The following is a 17500-nucleotide window of genomic DNA, read 5'->3' on the forward strand; positions in this document are numbered from 1 at the left end:
GAAGTTTCAACATTTTTATGTACATGCACAATTGCTGTGATAATGCAGTTTCATGGAGTCAAATTTCTGATGTCCATGGTAGAAGGCAAGTCTCTTCTAACTCAGAGACACCAATTCACCTTCCGCATTTGTTCTCTCCAGGCAGCCCAGAGAGTGAAGGGTACCCTGTTTAGCCTCAGGCTAATACACTAATTTCCACGGAAATACCATAAGAAACACACTCAGAATGATATTTCACCAGGTTTCTGGGTATTCATAATCCAGTTATATTGATACCTAAAATTATTTACCACAATCAAAAACAATCCTCAAAAGGAAAAAATAAAGAACAAAGAAAGACTATTCCAAGTTAATAGAGACTGAAGAGACATGACAACTAAATGAATTATGTCTTCACTAGGGAAATATGCCAAAAAGGACATTATTGGAAGTGTTGACTATATTTGAAAATGGACTGAGTTAGATAATATTAATGGAATATGTGTTGATTTTCCTGGTTTAATTAAATTTATACTGTAATGTGGTAAGAAATGTCTTTATTCACAAGAAATCTGTGCTGAAGTTTTTAAGTGTAAAAAGACATAATGCCTCCAATTTATTTTCAAAGTGGTACACAAAAAAAATATAAAGCTAACAGGGTACTGTGAAAACTATTGGTGCATCTGTATAAAAAACATACAGTAGTTTCTTATATTAATCTTGAAACCTTTCTGCATGTTTGAAGTTATATAAAAATTAAAAGTTACTGACAAAATTAGATTTATCTTTGTATTATCTTCTGAACACCAGTGTGGTACAGATAATTGTTAGAAAAATGATATTAGGTATGCTTCTTGGCTTAACTACTTGATTTTACCCTGTCCTTACACTTTTGTCTGTTTCTCAATTTCTGGCTGCCATATTATTATTTGTTTTAATTGCTTGTAGCAATTTCCCCACAAGATTATGACATTATTATTATTAAGTATTTGGATTCTCTACACATTCATTATTCTGACTGATAATGGTCTCCCTTTGGGGACCTATTTTTATTTTGCATATTTTTTCCTATTCCCATACTTTACTTTTGCAGTATCTTGGATAATGCAAAAATTATAACTATTTGTTTCTTTTTACTTTGAGAAATTTAAATATTAGCTTCCTGGTGAAAGGCTTTGCTGCTCCTAGTTCTCATTCAGTAGTTGTTTTTGTCTGAACTTAATATTTAATCTCTTAGTCGAAGATCAAGAGTGGCATGAAATCTAACTTTAAGTAGAGCATACTAGACTGTGTGTGCTTATTTTTGCTGTCAGCTCAAAGAAGTAATCTCTGAATGCCATCAAGCAGGACCATGGCTTCTGTCACTAACACCTGAAGTCAGAGAAGCCCTTTCCTAAGTAGCTGCCATCAAAACCTAATACTGCTGTGTTGACATTCAACTGTGGATTTTTACCTGTCTTTCATTACCATTTCTTAAGAACAAGCAGATATCCGGTAGAGGCTATTTTGAATGAGGTTATTAAGAAAATCATGCAAACTGACTTCTTGATGATTCACATGGGACCTGTGTTTTCAGTTGGTTAACCAGTTTTCTTTCCTTTGTGGTGTATAATGGGATCTCCACTAGACAGAGGTAACCAAGTGAATAGTTGTGTACCTGGATGCTGTAGTGGTGCTTGTTGGTTTAATTTTCATGATACTCCTCCCAAAGTTATGCCTGCAATGCCACCTCATATTTTGTGCTTGCATGACCTTATTTGATTGTGCTTTGTTGGTTTGAGTTCTTAAAACTGCCTATTTCTTTTACTTTTCTGAAAAATGTGTAATCTTAAATATTTTTGGTGGCCCAGAATTTATGGACATTAGTTTCAAGTCTAACTCTTAAGTGGATCCTTTTCAGTTTGAAAATATCTTCAGTGTTACTGCAAAGTTTATGCTTTGGCTAGAAATTCAGAAAACAGGAGAGGTTTGTTTAAACATCCAGAAAGAGACCAGTTGCCAGACAGGCCGTTAATAAAGCTGAGAATTAACTTTGCGAAATTTAAGATAAAGAAAAGGAATATATGGGCGGCGCCTGTGGCTCAGTCGGTAAGGCGCCGGCCCCATATACCAAGGGTGGCGGGTTCAAACCCGGCCCCGGCTGAACTGCAAACCAAAAAATAGCTGGGCGTTGTGGCGGGTGCCTGTAGTCCCAGCTACTCGGGAGGCTGAGGCAAAAGAATCACTTAAGCCCAGGAGTTGGAGGTTGCTGTGAGCTGTGGGAAGCCACGGCACTCTACCAAGGGCCATAAAGTGAGACTCTGTCTCTACAAAAAAAAAAGAAAAGGAATATATATTTAGAGTAAAAGCTGAGTTTTAGGAGATAGTTTCATCAAATAGCTAAAATTTAGAATTTTTCACTAAGGTGAATAGTAGACGTGATTTAAATTAAATTGTGTGGAAAGCCTGGTGTGCATGTCTGATTTGGTATTATATTCTGAGGGACTATTTAGTCTACATACTGTTCCATATTCCAAAACTAAGATTCTTGTCTTCATAAGGGAAAACTAAAATTAATATTTCAGAAATTAATTCCTCACCTCTTCATTTCTGCACTGGAAGTATAGTTTTCTTGGGCAATTAGAACTGATTTCCTCTTAGTTTTTTCTTTTGTTTGTTTTTTACTACTTTATGTACCCCTATAAAAGAAGTTGGATTGTTTTTAAAATTAAGAGACAAACCCAAAATTTGAAGTGGACCTGTGTCATACATATGATATAGGAGGTTATAAAATCAAAATTATTCTCTAATGTTCATACTAAACCAGTGTTGAAATGAAAAAATTATTTTTTTCTTGAAATTTTATCCTCTTAAAAACTGTAAAGGATCCATTGATTTTGAATAGCCATCAGAGAAATGTTTATGATAAATAGCATAAAATTGTCAGATGAATGGTGATTCATCTCTTATTATTTGTGTTCTAATTCAATTAATATATATTTTTTTCATCTTTTGGTGCAACCCACGTGTTTAATAGAAAATTTCCCAGGAACGAGAAAAATTTGCTGATGAAGACAGTATATTTTACACCCTTGGAGAATGTGGACTCATATCCTTTTCAGACTACATTTTCCTTACCACTGTTCTTTCCAGTAAGTATAGACTTTTTCTTTCATTCATTTGTAGGGAGCATCCATGATGATAAGCAGAGTTTCATCAATTGGAAGAGAGAACAAAACATGTTGCCATAGTTAATGAATTATATGTTATGTAAAATTTGTTTCGAATTTTCTTTAACTCATGTATAGCACCACCTAAGAAAGAAGGAGAAAAAACTAAGGTATTATGTAAAGATTTTTTAAAAAACTTTAGAATTTACATCTACCTTTAACTGTTTAACGCTCTGTGTTCCATCAAGATGAATTATGTATTCCCTCTCCTATAGCCTTCATTATCATTACTACTTTTTTGGTAAAACACGTTTTGATCTATCATTCCCTCCACTAAAGAAAATTGGCTCAGTTTTGCTAATTATTTTTTTCTTTTCTTTTCTTTTTTTATTAAGTCAAATACACATAGATCATGAATATACAGTTTTGCTAATTATGTTGAATATTCTTTTTAATCTTGGAATGCTTCTAGAGACATAAAACTCAATTTTGACTCTTTTAGAGCACTGATGATTTTCTGAGTTTTTATTTATTTTATTTTATTTTTTTGAGACAGAGCCTTGAGCTGTCGCCCTAGACAGAGTGCTCTATGACATCACAGCTCACAACAACCTTCAACTCCTGGGCTCAAGCGATTCTTCTGCCTCCACCTCCCAAGTAGCTAGGACTACAGGCGCCCACCACAATGCCCGGCTGTTTTTTGGTTGTAGCTGTCATTGTTGTTTGGTGAGCCTGGGCTGGATTCAAACCCGCCAGCTCAGGTGTATGTGGCTGGTGCCTTAGCCACTTGAGCCACAGGCACCGAGCCAGATTTTCTGCGTTTTTAAAGCTGAACAGCTTTGTTGATTAGTATGCTACTCTGTTTTTAAATTTAATTTCCTTTTAGTGTGACTTTTTTTTAACCATTCAGAAAAACTAAACAAAATATATGTTCCTAGCTCTCTATGTATAGTCTGTTAAAATCTGCCTAAAGGGAACCAAAGAGTTGAGATATACATGTTTTAAAGAAATGATTCTTGTTTTTTTTTTTTTGTCTGGGACATATCAAAGAAAAATGACCATCTCTTTTTTTCCCTATTCCAGGCCAGTCATCTATGAAAATAAAACTGTCTTGTAAGACAGTTTTTAGCAATTGGCATACGCAAGTCCTGCCATGACTGTGGCCACTTTGATTTCTTATCCCTTCTGTGAAAGGACTGACAGGGAAATGAAGATTGACTAATATGCTTTATCATAGCTCACTTTGGGGCACCAGAGTGTCTCAGTAAATTCATGAGGTGGGTTGGGCATGGTGGCTCATGTCTATAATCTCAGCACTTTGGGAAGCTAAGGCAGGTGGATCACTTGAGCCTAGGAGTTTGAGATCAGCCTGGGCAGCATAGTGAGACCCTATCTCTAAAAAAAATTAAGAAATTAGCTGGGCATGGTGATGTACACCTATAGTCCCATTTACTCCAGAAGATAAGGTGACAAGGCCACTGGAGCCTAGGAGTTCAAGGTTATAGTGAGTTTTGATCATACCTCTGCTGTCCAGCCTAGATAACAGTGTGAGACTCTGTCTCTTAAAAAAAAGAAAAAATTTATGTGGTAAACCAGTGCTCTAGCAATGAAAATATACATTGGTTTTTTTTTTTTTAAATATACATTGATTTGTATGAAAATCTAAATCAGCAACCAAAATAAAAAGCACATTTATAAGTATGTATTGTTAGAGTTTTTATTTTGGATAGAGCGTGTGTTTTAAAATAGACTGTAGTTCATTCAAATCTGGTCCCACTGCTTCTTAGCTTTTGGGGGGGCCAAGTCAATGAGTTTGTTCTTCTATTTTGTCTATAAAATAGAGATGGAAAAAATATCAAACCCAAATGATTTGTTGAGGATTATGAGATTATGAATTATAAAATACCTAGTTCAGTGCCTCATATTTAGTAAGTATGAAAACTGTCTTGATTTTTATTCTTGATATCCTGGTACAACATGTTATTTCATGTCTGCTTTTAAGAGATCCATAATCTTTTTTTTTTTCAAGCCCAGTACATAAAAATACGGCATAATCTTTTTTAAAATGGCCAGAATTTGTTGGAATTTTAAAAATTGTATTGTGACTTTGGACAGAGTTTATATTAAATAAGCATGTGGCAGAAAGAATAGTGCATTAAACAAAGAGACCAACTATGAGTTCTACATTGATATTGTACTTTGGAAGTAGTCCTAGTAAATGACTGTTGAGTTGAAATGAGATTTTAGCTTATATCCATTTGCTTAGTCTTCCTACCTTTGTGTCTTTGTCTAAGTGTGAGAAGCCCAGAGAGCAGAACTTTCAGAATATTTGGCTTGTTGTATATCTCCCTTGATTCAACCGTTTAAAGAATGTTTTTAAAAAGTCACATTGACCCTTGAGTTCTAAAAACCCCTCCAAGTAGCTGTGCTCAGCTTTACTTCTGAGTTTAATGTGGTGAGTGATTTACATTAAAGTGTTTACTGCGTAACACTTTTACTGTTTGTAAAAGTGTTTGTCAGGAATAAAGAAAATAGAATAAGGATATGATTTTAAGACTTTATCATTGGTTTTAAGTAGTTGATTATTATATTCCTTTAGGGGTTTTCAGCTTTAGCAGTGTTGATATTTTGGGCAGGTTAATTAATTATTATGATGTCTGTCCTGTCCATTGTACAATGTGTAGCAGCATTCCTGACCTCTGCCTGCTAGATGCCAGTAGCACAGCCCACCCCATCCCCCAGTTATGATGAACAAAAACATCTCCAGACATTGCTATATGTCTCCCAGGGGATTGGGGTGGGGGGAGGGGGAGGAGTGATCCCTGTTTGAGAACCACTTGTGTATTTTTGGCAGTTTTTTCCTATTATGGTATGGTTTTCTTCATCATTCTTGTCTTGAATTTCATTGAGCTTTTTTAGATCTGTGGTTTTATACTTTTCATCAAATTTGGAAAACTTTCAGCCATTATTTCTTATATACTTTTTTTGCAATTCCCCCTTCCTCTGCTTGAGGGACTCCAGTGACAAATATTTTCCTCACATCAACCCTATGTTTGTACTGCTGTTATTTTTATTTTACAAATGAGGAAATGGAGGCACACAGAGGGTTAAAGAACTTGCCTCTGTTCCCACAGTGAGTAAGTAGACAATTCAAGATTTGAACACAAGCCAACCACAGCATCTGGACTTCTATTACTTGGCTTTACTGCTGCGGTCACATTTTCAGCAGTGTGACCATAATTTATTTTAGCACTTCTTCTTTCTCTAAAGGCTGAACTTCAGAAAGGCTGGTCATAAACTCTCCTGTACATAATGTGCAGTTTAAGCATCTTAACAGTCTGAATGTTGCCTACTGCTTTGTCTACTTTGTCTAACAAGCCATGGGGGAAAATATGCCACAGAAATTATACTAAGGTCAGTTCTTTCCCACGTTCAGATTGCTGCTAGGATAACAGGAAATGAGGCACTCAATGGATCTTTACTTTGTGCATAGCAAGGGATCTGTACAGTCAAAATACACTAAATGGTCCTCAAGTCATCCTTAAGAGAGAAGGCAGTACCCTAAGGATCAAAAGCTTTGCCAGGGACTGACTTGGGACCAGGGAAAGGACATTAGCATATTCATTAATCTGATTACTCTGGTGGACAGCAGGGGCCATAGAAAACCAGCTAAAACAGTACAAACTGACTACCTTGGTGATGCAGGACTGTCACAATTCTGATTAGCTGTTTTCATAGAAAGTTAATGGATTCAAGGGTATTCAAGAAATCACTCTCATTTTGAAGGCTATGAACACTCTGCCCTAATAGATAAAAACTTGAAATCTCAAAGTACCTAAGAAACTATATTGTGTTGTTTAAAATAAAATTCAACAATTATATATAGTAAATCATTCATTTTCTTTCCCAATTTACAATTACCTCTCTTAAAAATAAAATTAAGATAGCTGATTTCTAAAGAAAGCATATTATACAATATTATTTTCCCAATTAAATAGAGTTAATTCTTATTTAAGCTTTTTGGAAGTTTTATTTTTCTACATAGGAGTTTCTGGACACACATCCAGAATAACAACCAATCTGGCAGAAATACCTTGTGCTGACAATAAGCAATGGCATGAATTTCTTACTTTTCTCTCTGTGATTTAAATAACGGGCTTTCTTTGGCTAACCTAACATTTAAACACCTTTTATCCCATCATACACACACTTCCTAAACTCCTTCCTGCTTTATTTTTTTTCTATTTGGCACTTAGCACTATTTAACATTATGTGTAATTTTTTCTTTCTTTCTTTCTTTTTTTTTTTAAATGGGGATCTCACTACATTGCCTAGGCAGTTCTCAAGCTTCTGGCAACCTCCTGCCTCAGCTTCCTGAGTAGAAAGGGATTGCAGGCACATGTCACCGTGCTTGGTTTCAATTTATTTCTTTATCTTATTTATTATCCACTTTCCAACTTAGAATGCAAGCTGCATGACTGGTCACAAATTTATAATCGTATTCACTGAAAACATAACTGTATTGAGCATTATGGCAAGGTGACAGAGCAAGACGATAAAACGTGGGGTTTTTTTTTTATATATATATTATCCAAAAAAGAGTTTAATAACGTAAGACTACTGCGCCATTGATGTCCTAAATTGAGACTAGTCCTTACAGTTGTTGATATCTGCAGTCTGCATCCAAAACTATTGGGGTAATGAAAATGTGTATTTTTATCCATCTATTTCCAAACAAGCTCGGTTTCTTCTATAATTTTTTTTTTTTTTTGAGACAGAGTCTCATTATGTCACCCTCAGTAGAGTGCTGTGGCATCACAGCTCACAGCAACCTCAAACTCTTAGGTGATTCTTGCCTCAGCCTCCCAAGTAGCTGGGACTACAGGCACCCGCCACAATGCCCAGCTATTTTTTTGTTGCATTTGTTGTTGTTTAGCAGGCCCGGGCCGGGTTCAAACCCACCAGCCCTGGTGCATATGTGGCTAGCGCCTTAACCACTGTGTGCCGACCTGAGCTCGGTTTCTTATGATAATTCAGAATTCATGTATTTGAATCTCCCCTTTATTCCTAATTCACAAATTCTGTTGCTTTATATCCCATCTCTTTGATCAACTATGATATGTTAACTTGAAGAATTTCCTATATGAGCTGTAACATCCGTATTAAGTAGAATATTAAAGTATTTACTAGATAACTGCTCATTAATAAAATAAATTCACATTCATCTAGGCAAGATGAAGAGAATTTTAATAATCATTATTAAATAATTTCCAAAGGGCCTCTGATCCTTAAAATAGGTTAACAAGAATTGAATGGGAATGCACAAACATGGTTTTCTGCACTAACTGCAACTAACTGGTGATGGTCTTAAATCTTATGATAGAAGTCAGAGATTTTTTTCCATAACTAGGCATAGAGAAGTGTTATCAGGATTTATCTGGAATGATAATTATTATTTACTAATTTGGATCATTCTCACTAATGTTATCACTGGGTAATGATAATGTACCTTTGACAATTATGAAATATTTTTGTGTGTTCTTTGTCCTTAATATGTGTCTTTAATAAGGATACTGACCCTGTGTACCATTAAGATGAAAGCAAGTCAGGCGGCGCCTGTGGCTCAGTGAGCAGGGCGCCGGCCCCATATACCGAGGGTGGTGGGTTCAAACCCAGCCCCGGCCAAACTGCAACAAAAAAATAGCCGGGTGTTGTGGCATGCAACTGTAGTCCCAGCTACTCGGGAGGCTGAGGCAGGAGAATCGCCTAAGCCCAGGAATTGGAGGTTGCTGTGAGCTGTGTGACGCCACGGCACTCTACCGAGGGCGATAAAGTGAAACTCTGTCTCTACAAAAAAAAAAAAAAGAAAGTCTAGATAGCTTACTGGGGAAATAGGGAGGCAATAATAAAACACTTACAAATTTGATTATCTAACCATCTTCTTTATTGTTTACTATTAATCTTTGAAAAGCCACCAAACAGGGCGGCGCCTGTGGCTCAGTCGGTAAGGCATTGGCCCCATATACCGCGAGGGTGGTGGGTTCAAACCCGGCCCCGGCCGAACTGCAACCAAAAAATAGCCAGGCGTTGTGGTGGGCGCCTGTAGTCCCAGCTACTCGGGAGGCTGAGGCAGGAGAATCGCTTAAGCCCAGGAGTTGGAGGTTGCTGTGAGCTGTGTGAGGCCACGGCACTCTACCGAGGGCAATAAAGTGAGACTCTGTCTCTACAAAAAAATAAAGAAACGCCACCGAACAAGTTAAAAGCAAAAAAATGGCTATGGCACATTCAGTGTACAGGCTTTATAGTTTGGGCACAATCCTAATGAAAATCAGGCATAATTCAGCCTATTCTTATTTTGATTCATATTTTAGATTTCAGAGAGTTAGTAGAGAAATTGAATTGTGTGTTTTCACAATAGCTAGACTGGATTTACTGAAAGTTAAATCATATCCTTATTGTTATGCATGTTTCTCATAAATACACAAACCTTTTGAGAAATTATAATAGCATTCAAATAAAATGATAAATATTTTATTTCTCCTGCCATGCTCTAGTCAAGAGCAGATCACAAAGTGTATGTGACTTAGAAAGAATGGTGTTGATCAGTTCATTCCATCTAAGGAAAATGTTATAGATGATCTGTTGAAAAATATGAGCAAGTTCTAACAGCTGTGATCTATCTACAGTTACAAAGCAGTTACAAATCCTTTTTACTATTACATCAGAGTTGGGGAAGTTATAGAGAAAATTTGTTTTAGCTATTATCTGTATAATATGTCTGGGAATTTACCTGCTATTGCTACGTTGACATTATGAGGAATAAGACAAAGACATGAAAGACTAATCTTTTTAGTGTTATTGTAACCTATAAGAGATCTTTAGAATTGCAGAAATACTTATTTGCATGTCGTAAGGCCAAAAGTATTTCAATGTGTTACTTACCAGTAACTTCCTTGTCAAGCATAACCTGTTTTCTTGCTAAATTTGTTGGTTTTATAATAACTAAACTTGTTGGTTTTATAATAATGCAACTTCTGTCTTGACAATAAAATGATACTTTTAAATATATCAAGTATTTACAGATATATTGTATTCATTTTGAATTAGATGTATTTGAGAACACTAAGCATTTCAGTAGCCCTAGCTGTTACAGAAAGTTAAAACCTTTTTTTTTGTCTCAGCAACTATAAAAGACAAGCAAGAAGTAAGTGCACTGGTGTTTAAATCTCTCTAATTTGCTTATGACTATGTATATACTCGAAGATTTAAATATTTTATTTATCTGCAGAAGGAAATTTCTCCTTTGGCAATAATTACTTGGGATTAGTTCTGAGAGTTAATAAGGCCAAGGGGAAAACAGAAACTAAAGAAGCAAATTATGGCTTCTAGGAAAAATAAGATCTAAATGTATTTTAACTGTGTTTTGAGGAAGATTTTATCATTTTTATACCTTTGTAGTTCTCCTTATTATCAATTAATATTTGTGTTTTATTTGAATTGATCTAGTTTTCTTTTTTTGAAAGTTCTAATATTCTGATAAAATTCTAATATTCACATAAAATATTATGGAACTCTAGTTAGGGACACATGACTTTTGTAACCTTACCTGTTCAATAAAAGTCAATATGAATCTGCTGTAAAAAGAAAAGAAGCTGGGCATGATGACTCATGCCTATAATCACAGAGACTTGGGAGGCTGAAGCAAGAGGATGGCTTGAGTCCAGGAGTTCCAGATCAGCCTGGGCATCATAGCAAAACTCTGTCTCAGAAAGAAAGAGAAAATAAGAAAATAAATTAGCCAGACATTGTGACACATACCTGTAGTCCCAGCTATTCCAGAGGCTGAGGCAAGAGGATTGCTCGAGCTCAGGAGCTGGAGGCTATACTGATGCAGTGAGCTGTGATCACGCCACTATACTCCAGTCTAGGTGACAATCTCTAATAATAACAATAATAATAATAATATTCATAGTGGCGAGGCATGGTGGCTCATGCCTGTAATCCCACATCAATAGAACAGCCTCCTAATGTGTAATGAGCACATTGGGAGTCTGAAGCAGGAGAATTACTTGAGACCAAGAGTTTGAGACCAGGCTGGGCAACATAGCAAGACCCGGTCTCTATAAAAAATAAATTAGCTGGGCATGGTGATGTGTGCTTGTAGTCCTTGCTACTTGGGAGAGGCTGAGAAAGGAGGATTACTTAAGCCTAGGAGTTGGAGGTTGCAGTGAGCTATGATCATCCACTGTACTCTAGCCTGGCAACAGAGTGAGATCCTCAAAAAATAGTAATAATAAAAAGAAAAGTTTGTCTAAGAAGTATCAAAAAAAAAAAAAAGAAAGAAGGAAAAAGTAGAGAATGAAGCGGTCAGAAATGTCTTTGTGTGCTATATGGACTGATGCTGCTTCCAAAATTATGTCTGCATACACTTTTCCTATTTTAAAAAAGTTTTTCTGCCAGGTACATGCCTATAGTCCCAGCACTGTGGGAGACTGAGAAGGGAGAATTGCTTGAGCTCAGGATTTTAAGACTTACCTGAGCAAGAGTGAGACCCCAACTCATTTTTAAAAAAAAACCAGCCGGGTGCCACAGCAAGCACCTGTAATCCCAGTGGCTTCCAGAGGCTGAAGCAGCAGATGTCCACAGCCCAAGTCTGAGGTTGCAGTGAGCTATGATGCCTTTTTTTTTGTTTGTTTGTTTGTTTTTGTGGTTTTTGGCCGGGGCTGGGTTTGAACCCGCCACCTCCGGCATATGGGACCAGCGCCCTACTCCTTGAGCCACAGGCGCTGCCCCGAGCTATGATGCCTTTGCACTCTGCTCAGGGTATAGGGTGGGACTCTGTCTCAACAAAAAAATAAAAATAAAAAATAAGCAAGGAAATAAAAAAAAAATAAATAAAAATGTTTTTCCTTTATAAAAATTTTCATAGATTTAGAGGGTACAGGTTAAATTCTGTTACTATTTGCATATTGTATAATGTTGAAGTCTAGGCTTTTAGTGTACATTGTACCTTATAGTAATTTTTCATCCCTCACTCCCTCCCTTCCTACTTCCCCACTTTCGAGTCTCCAATATCCACTATACCACTCTGTGTGCCTTTGTGTAGCCATAATTTACCTCCTACTTATGAAAGAGAGCATGTGGCATTAATTTTTCTGATCCTGAATTACTTCACTTAGGATAATAATGGCCTCCAGTTCTTCTTTAGTTGCTGCAAAAGACATTGTTTCATTCTCTCGTATTGCTGAGACATACTCCATGCTATATGCAGTAGAACCTCCACAGTTGACCACCTCCCTACATTGACTCCCTCCTTAAGTTGACCTTATTTTCGTAGACTGGACATGTACTACATGTATCCATATAGCAGGCCTAGTTCCTTATGTTGACCAGTTTGTTACAGTCCTTTGTGTGGTCAACTTATAGAAGTTCTATTGTTTATATGTACACACCACATTTTCTTTATCCACTTACCAATTGATGGGCTGTCCTCTCTTGAATGGCTTATGTTGGCCTCTAAAGCTTTCTGCTGCTGTTGCATAGACTCTGTTCCCTGCAGTATCTCAGAATTACATGGGAGCCTAAGAAGAGAGAAGAGATCTTCCCTTAATTCTACCTCTGTGCCCCTCAGGCTCTCAGAAAAGAAAGCCAAATGAGGAAGCAGTGAGGAAATCCAAAGGCTTCCCTTTTTCTTAAGCCTCATTTATTAGTAGAAGAAAGATGATTAACAGGAAAAATAAAACTTCAAAATAGCTGAATTCTCTGTCCTAACATATGAAGTTATTTCTTCTTCTCCCTTCAAAACTACTCTTCTCCTAGCAATCTCAACTAGAATTTTAGGGGGATTTTTTAGTCATAGTTTAAAGACAATTTTTACATTAAATCTTGAATGAATTATGGTATACCATAACAGCTTGAGAGACATTTACATACAAATCCTTGTTAATTGAAAAGAATCTCTAATTAAAGAAAATTTAGGCAGAGGTTAGGGTATCTACTAAATACTGTCTTCAAGTGGGAACTATGTTGCATGGCTTTGTGTCCCCAAAGTCATTGTAAAACTATTTGAACAAAAGGATATTTGAAGTGTGTTTTCTCTTCAGTCCTGGTCACCCATCTGTCTCCATAGTCTTGATGACAGCATCAAATGGACCTCAGTTTACCTGCCTGCCATACTTAATCTCCCCTTCACTATCCTACAGCAAACTTTAGAAACTTACCCTGATCCTAGTCCCTTACAATTCTTCTGACTTCTGATCTATCCTCCTCAGCCTCTACCCTGTCCCTATTTTTGTTCTGTTGATTGTTGGGATGGCTCTGTATTAATTTAGTCCTCAATAATTGATGATGTCTACTTACAACCTGTGATCCCCACTTTTTCACATTGTTTGCCTCTTAGAAGTTGGACTGGAATCAAATGTATTGGCACATCTGTATAACTGGACCTTTCGTTAAAACCTACACTTTTGCGTTTGGTTATACTTAAGCTTTACGTGGTATTGCTTAGCTGTCTCTGAAACAACTTTTAAAAGTACTTATTTTTTGTGCTGGGGAATTTGAAGGAAGCACAAAGAGAATGAAGGCAAGAAATTGTGTTTGTTATTGAATGATTTGCCTAATTACTGCCCATTCTGGAGAAGATATCAACTCTACATCTGGCACATATGTATTTGTTGGCTAAATAAATATCTAAGAATTTTTCTTTCTATTTATTTTTTGCACATAGTATTTCAGAGTCAGTATCTAAGAATTTTTCTGAATGATTACGTAGTATAAATACTGTAACTTTATATACATTTTCGTTTTGCTCCAAGTACCCTCAGCATCCTGCCTAGTATTTAAAAATGTTTTAAAGTAGTAGTTACTCTCTACATGTGTGTATGTATTAGATGGAACATTAATTAGTATAGCTAAATTTTTCTGTTTTATCACTAAATTAAACAAATAGCTTTGGGGTAAATACCAAACTTGGTCTCACATATAAAAGGGTCCTTCCAATTAGCATAGGTTAAGTTGTAAAAATCCAATTTCTTTTTCAAAGTATCTAGTTCTAAGCATCTATTCAGTAAATTGCATCTTGGCATAAACTGTCAACTTTCACAATTATTAAGCATATGGAATAAAATGAAATTCAAGCAGATTTTTTTTTTTAAGGTCTCTGAAGATACAGTCCAGGGTCTGTCATAAAAGCAAATATAATTCGGGCATAAAATAATAGCATGAATTTTAAGAAAGTGTATTTCTAAAGTAAACCATGTCCTTAATGCAAGGGGAAGGCACTGATTTGCCTGTTTGAATCTCACCTAGGAACTCTTGGGAAATCCAGGCTTTTTAACTTCTCTGGTATTAAATATTCTTTCGGTGGCACAACTATCAAATATCAGTGTAAGGAAGAGCAGTTTAAATGAAAAACTGCTTCTGGCAGCTCTCTGAAAGTCATCTAATAATTGAGGCTAAGATGAAGCTCAAGGATAGGCCATATAACTATGAATTAAAAACATTAGCTGTTTTCTTCAGGTGTGAAATTATATGTGTCTTTTTTTTGAGAATCAGGGCTGAAATAGTTACTAGAAGGAATAAGTTCCTGTACAGCTGAAGCCTTGTTGGAGGAATTCAGAGAATCTCACAATTTTGAAGTTTTTAAACTCAGATTCTTAACATACAGTGTTTCATATTATTTAGAAAACCTTGCCAATTTCCATTAAAGAAATAGATCACACTGAGATGCAATACAGAATAAAGACCTTGATTTAGCCATTATAGAGACTATAGGTAATGAGTTCATAGTAGCTGTCTTATGTAGTTTCATTAATTTAAGATTTTCCAATACTAGCAAGACTGAGTCAATATGAATTTTAAACCTATTCAGAGAATACAAATTAATTTTTTTTTTTTTTTTTTTTTTTTTGTAGAGACAGAGTTTCACTTTATGGCCCTCGGTAGAGTGCCGTGGCCTCACACAGCTCACAGCAACCTCCAACTCCTGGGCTTAAGCGATTCTCCTGCCTCAGCCTCCCAAGCAGCTGGGACCACAGGTGCCCGCCACAACACCTGGCTATTTTTTGGTTGCAGTTTGGTCGGGGCCGGGCCTGAACCCGCCACCCTCGGCATATGGGGCCGGCGCCTTACCGACTGAGCCACAGGCGCTGCCCACAAATTAAATTTTTTTATCTTTTTTCTTTATGCTCACAATTTGTTAGAGACGTTGGTCTTCTGTCCAGCTCCTCCCAATAAGCGCTACTGGGAATAGTAACTTAACTACCCTCCTGTTTTAATGGGGTCCTGGCTACCTGTGACTGACTATACACTAATAAATCATAGGGCATGGATTTGTGTAGGAGCTATACAAAGTGTGAGCATTATGTATGTACCTTGCATCTTGGGCAGCTTTACCCGCAAGTCCTGCCTTAAGGTTAAAGTGGCGGAGATAATGGCTCAATCCCCCAAACTATATAAGGTGAAGTCTATCTTAAGCTTAGACCCTCTCAAAGGTCTAAAGAACTCCAAGAAATTAAGATAAAAATTAACATTGTGTATCGAAGCAGTAGCCTGAACCCCATAAATGCATCAATGTACAAAGTTATGATTTGATAAAAAATACTTTTAAAAAAAAGATAAAAATTAGTTTGATCATCTCTTTGAAGAGGCAGTTTACTTCTTCTCATTTGACTACCAAATCCAGTGTTTCCAAAACCATTTGTATGCTAGAATTAACTATTGGAATTGACACTTACATTTAATTAACTATATGATATTGGTGAGAGCATAAATTATGGCCACAACTTCATAAAAATTTTTGACAGCGTTTATCAAACACTTTGATAAAGTGCTTGCTCTTTGGTCCATCAACTCCTTTTCTATAAGGTTAGTCTAATAAAATAATCACATGTAGTGATGTTGATGTCAAAAAATAAACTGGGAAGAACTCAAATAATAAACAAATGGCTGAACCAATTACAATAACTCCTATGCAATGAAATGTAATATAGTTCTTAATATAATGTATATAATACGGAAATGTATTAGCATAGAAGAATGTTCATAATGTATCGATGAGTCAGAGTGTATCTATTACATTTTTCTGTTTGGGGAAAAGAAAAAATACGTATGTGTGAATATACACATGCACATGCATACATAAACACTTTAAAATAGTCTGAATATGTATATTTCTAATTTATCAGCAAAACTATCAACTCTACCTTTAAATTATTGAGAAGCCCACCCTTTTTCACTATACTGTCCACTACTGCTGCCCTTATGCAAGGCATTCTCACATCTTACTTGGATTATTTCAGTACCTTTCTCATTGGTCATCCCTTTTACACTCTTGCTTCTCCATAATCTACTTGTAATACAGCAGCCAGAATGATCTTATTAAATTTAAATAATAGCACGTCATTCTTCTACTCAGAATCCCCCAAAGCCTTCCAATCTGTCTTGGAAGAAAGACTATATTTACAGCGTCCTATGTGGAGGTCCTATGTGTTCTTTCCACCACCATTCCTTCGAAGGAAAACACAGATATTGGCATTCATTCATTACACTAGAATTCATTACACTTAGCATTTTTCTTTTTTCTTTTAGCTCACAGTGAAAAGGGGTAACTACTCTAATTCCTGATAATTCGTGTTAATAGTTAATGATATTTAGGTTAGCAACAATAGTAAGCTTCTCTGAAGGTTTTGAGATGTTTCTTTTATTTTTTTAATTAATTATTTTTAGTGTTTGCAAACCCTGTCTTTTAGTTATGTCTGTGTTTGCTGGTACTGTAGAATTCCAAAAGTCCATTTTATAAGTATCTCAGTATGCAGAAATAAAAAAGAAAAGGGTGTTAGATTCTTGTGTATATAAGGAAAAAGCATAGAAAATGTAGTGTTACAGTAAATGGATTTATGTACTTCCATAGGCCAAATACTGTGGATGTCTATCTGTTACGTAGAACCAGATTAACTATGTCAACCCTATGAGACCCCTGGATAATTACATAATTAACTTCAGTCTTCCTGGGTTCACTCATCTGTCACAGAGTTGCTTATAAACTATGTAAATATTAATCCATGAGAGAGAGGGGGTATTGCATGGCTCATTTTAAGAAAAGCAGTGGTCCAAAATCCATATTTATGAAGCAGATAAATTAAAAGTTAATTACTTTTTTTTTCCACAGAAGGAATCCCTGCAATGTTACCTTAATTAGTTTCTTTAAAAATCTAGGCTATGTGTGAAGTAATATTCACTATATTTGATTCTAATGAAAAGAAATTGTCTTACAGACTTCAGAGAATAACAAATTATCTGTTGGGCCTTATTGCAAAATAGGTCAGTAATACAATGTGTTTCAGCGCCTAGAAGTCAAAATGTTTCAAGCAGAA

At 36.0% G+C, this 17500-nt stretch overlaps 1 protein-coding gene across 3 annotated transcripts in view; it reads left to right on the forward strand.

Annotated features, from left to right (window-relative positions):
- The window catches only part of MICU1 (mitochondrial calcium uptake 1), a 255844-nt gene that overhangs the window by 132996 nt on the left and 105348 nt on the right, over positions 1-17500 (forward strand). For all 3 annotated transcript variants that reach the window (XM_053586212.1, XM_053586213.1, XM_053586210.1), the window contains exon 6: positions 2996-3110. In XM_053586212.1, the coding sequence (XP_053442187.1) occupies positions 2996-3110 (115 nt within the window). The remainder of the gene's footprint in view (positions 1-2995; positions 3111-17500) is intronic.

Source organism: Nycticebus coucang, chromosome 3 (assembly GCF_027406575.1).
Source record: "Nycticebus coucang isolate mNycCou1 chromosome 3, mNycCou1.pri, whole genome shotgun sequence".
Classification (NCBI taxonomy): Eukaryota; Metazoa; Chordata; class Mammalia; order Primates; family Lorisidae; genus Nycticebus; species Nycticebus coucang.